The following is a 2,436-nucleotide window of genomic DNA, read 5'->3' on the forward strand; positions in this document are numbered from 1 at the left end:
CTTGCAACAATGCGTCTTCCATCTGCTAGAATCATTTCTCCATTTTCTACTAGAGTTTTTAAAATACACGTGACATTTGTTGGAGCTTTGTCTGCCTCATCTACTACCAGAATGTGACCCAACTTTACTGCTTTAACCTTTGAAGACAGAAAATTTATCATAAACAATTAAATGAAGACAGCCATTATTAAAACTTCATTACTTACTGCTTTGAATTTGTAACAGCTGGCTTTATTTAAGTTATGAGAATACACACACACACACACACACACACACACACACACACACACACACACACACATATATCTATAGCAGAGATGGAAACAAAATTTTGGGATTTCTACCAAAAGCTTCACGTAGTTACTAAACTGCCAACTCTACAGTAATCCTTTTATTTCATTTTAGTATTAAAATTATTCCCATGGTAGTGATACCCAACAACATCTCACACCCAAGAGTAGGAGAGATTTAAAAGAAGTATAACAAATAGAGAAAGTGCCATGGGAGTCATGAAGAGTGAGACATTACAATCATTGTGGACATTAGAACACTGAATTTGTTAAAGCTCTTAAAAGAGTATACAATTGTAATAGACCCAAAATGGATAGGGCAGAAGAGGTGGCTACTCAAGACAAAAAGAATCAATGGTCAAACTCAAGAAATCCTGGGGCAAATCTAGAAATGAGTGACTATGAACAGTCTATGCTGGCTGAAGTAGAAGTTAAATGTGAGAAAAGGGACTAGAAGGGTAGACTGGGTGTCTACTGCTAAGGGTTTAACTGCCAGACCAAGAAATAGGTACTTCCTCGTTAAGTAATGGGATGCAATTTAATGGTTATGAGTTGACACATGATAGAAGTGGAGCTTGGAGCTACACTTTAGGATATTTAATCTGGCGACAATATGCAGAATAGTTTGGCTAAAAAGTGGTTTGGGAACCTGATTTGAGGGAGGTATGAAAAAAATGGAAATAAAAGGCATTAGACTGATTTGAAGGTTTTGTAGAGGCAGAATCTACAGTCTTGGCAGTTGCTTCGGTGGGAAGAGGAGAAAGGAAAAATAAAAGTCTTAGATTTAAGGTGACTGGGTTGATGGTGAGAAGACGAAAGCTAGAGAAAAGTCTTAAAAACATTTTTGAGGGGTGGATAAAAGAAGATATCCAATGAATTTAAGTGAAAATCTCAAGATTAAAAAAAAAATAGTAAGAAATATAACGTAAAGTGGACCATATCCTAATTTTTCTCGTAGGATGGTATATTTTAAGAAAATACAGATTAAGAAATGAGCATTCCTTCTACCACAGTTATTTTAAAGCATATTTTTAAAAAACTTATAAGAAATTTCTTTTTTAAATTTTAGGATAAAAAAATAACTGAATTTAAAACAAGAAAACATGTAGCTTCTATCCTCAACCCGGTCTTTGTTGAGGGAAAGTCAGGCCCAATCTGGGAGAACTCAGGCAGGAGATCCGAAAGACTCCACTCCCTGGGGTGTGGACCACAGAGGTTCCCATGATGACTTCTTTGTGCCATTACTGCAAAGGTGTCATGTGCAGAGAGGGACATGCCTGGCAGGCTGAGATTTCTTTAGGTCTTGTGTAGGAAGTTGAGGACTGGATCTTCCCAGCTGTCTAAAACACTGGGCTAATATTTTACTAAATAGAACCACTTCTAAAAACTTTTCTAGAAACCTTACCTATTTTCAAACTGTATACATTTGAAAATGATGGTAAACTTAAAAAAAAAATCTGGAATAGAAAAGAAATCAATAGAGGATTTCTGTCATTCTCTAAATCTCTCACTCTGAAGACAGAAGGACAAAATAGGAAAATATGTTATCTTCCCAATAATTTGTGTATAAATATCCTCTCCTAAAATGAACATGAATGAACGCTTTCCAGTTAGGCTGAAACGTACTAGAATCTGATATGGTTTGGCTGTGTCCCCACCCAAATCTCATCTTGAATTGTAGCTCCCATAATTCAAAAGAGGGACCCAGTGGGAGGGACCCGATGGGAGATAACTGAATCCTGGGGGCAGTTTCCCCCACACTGTTCTTGTGGTAGTGAGGAACTCTCACAAGATCTGATGGTTTTACAAGGGCAAACCCCTTTTCTTGGTTCTCATTCTCTCTTGCCTGCTGCCATGTAAGACATGCCTTTCACCTTCCACCATGATTGTGAGACCTTCAGAGTCACATGGAACTGTGAGTCCATTAAACCTTTTTTTCTTTATAAATTACCCAGTCTCAGGTATGTCTTTATAAGCAGCATGAAAACAGACTAATACATAATCCATGAGAGATCCATCCTCCAAAAACTGAAACACAACTATGATACAAAAATGCACTTGAAAACATTTCTATGATTAGATTACTAACCAAAGGTGAGTCTTCATATACAATAAGTCCGTCTTTAACTGAAGGCTGAAGTGTAAG

General features: G+C 37.0%; 1 protein-coding gene across 1 annotated transcript in view; it reads right to left on the minus strand.

The window, feature by feature from the left end:
• The window catches only part of LOC105546939 (von Willebrand factor A domain-containing protein 8-like), a gene marked incomplete at its 5' end in the record, with an annotated part of 39,465 nt that overhangs the window by 3,359 nt on the left and 33,670 nt on the right, over positions 1 to 2,436 (minus strand). Inside the window, one exon of the mRNA XM_011990270.1 lies at positions 2,380 to 2,431. Coding sequence (XP_011845660.1) covers positions 2,380 to 2,431 — 52 coding nt within the window. The remainder of the gene's footprint in view (positions 1 to 2,379; positions 2,432 to 2,436) is intronic.

This window comes from Mandrillus leucophaeus, unplaced genomic scaffold, assembly GCF_000951045.1.
Source record: "Mandrillus leucophaeus isolate KB7577 unplaced genomic scaffold, Mleu.le_1.0 Scaffold375, whole genome shotgun sequence".
In the NCBI taxonomy this organism is placed as follows: Eukaryota; Metazoa; Chordata; class Mammalia; order Primates; family Cercopithecidae; genus Mandrillus; species Mandrillus leucophaeus.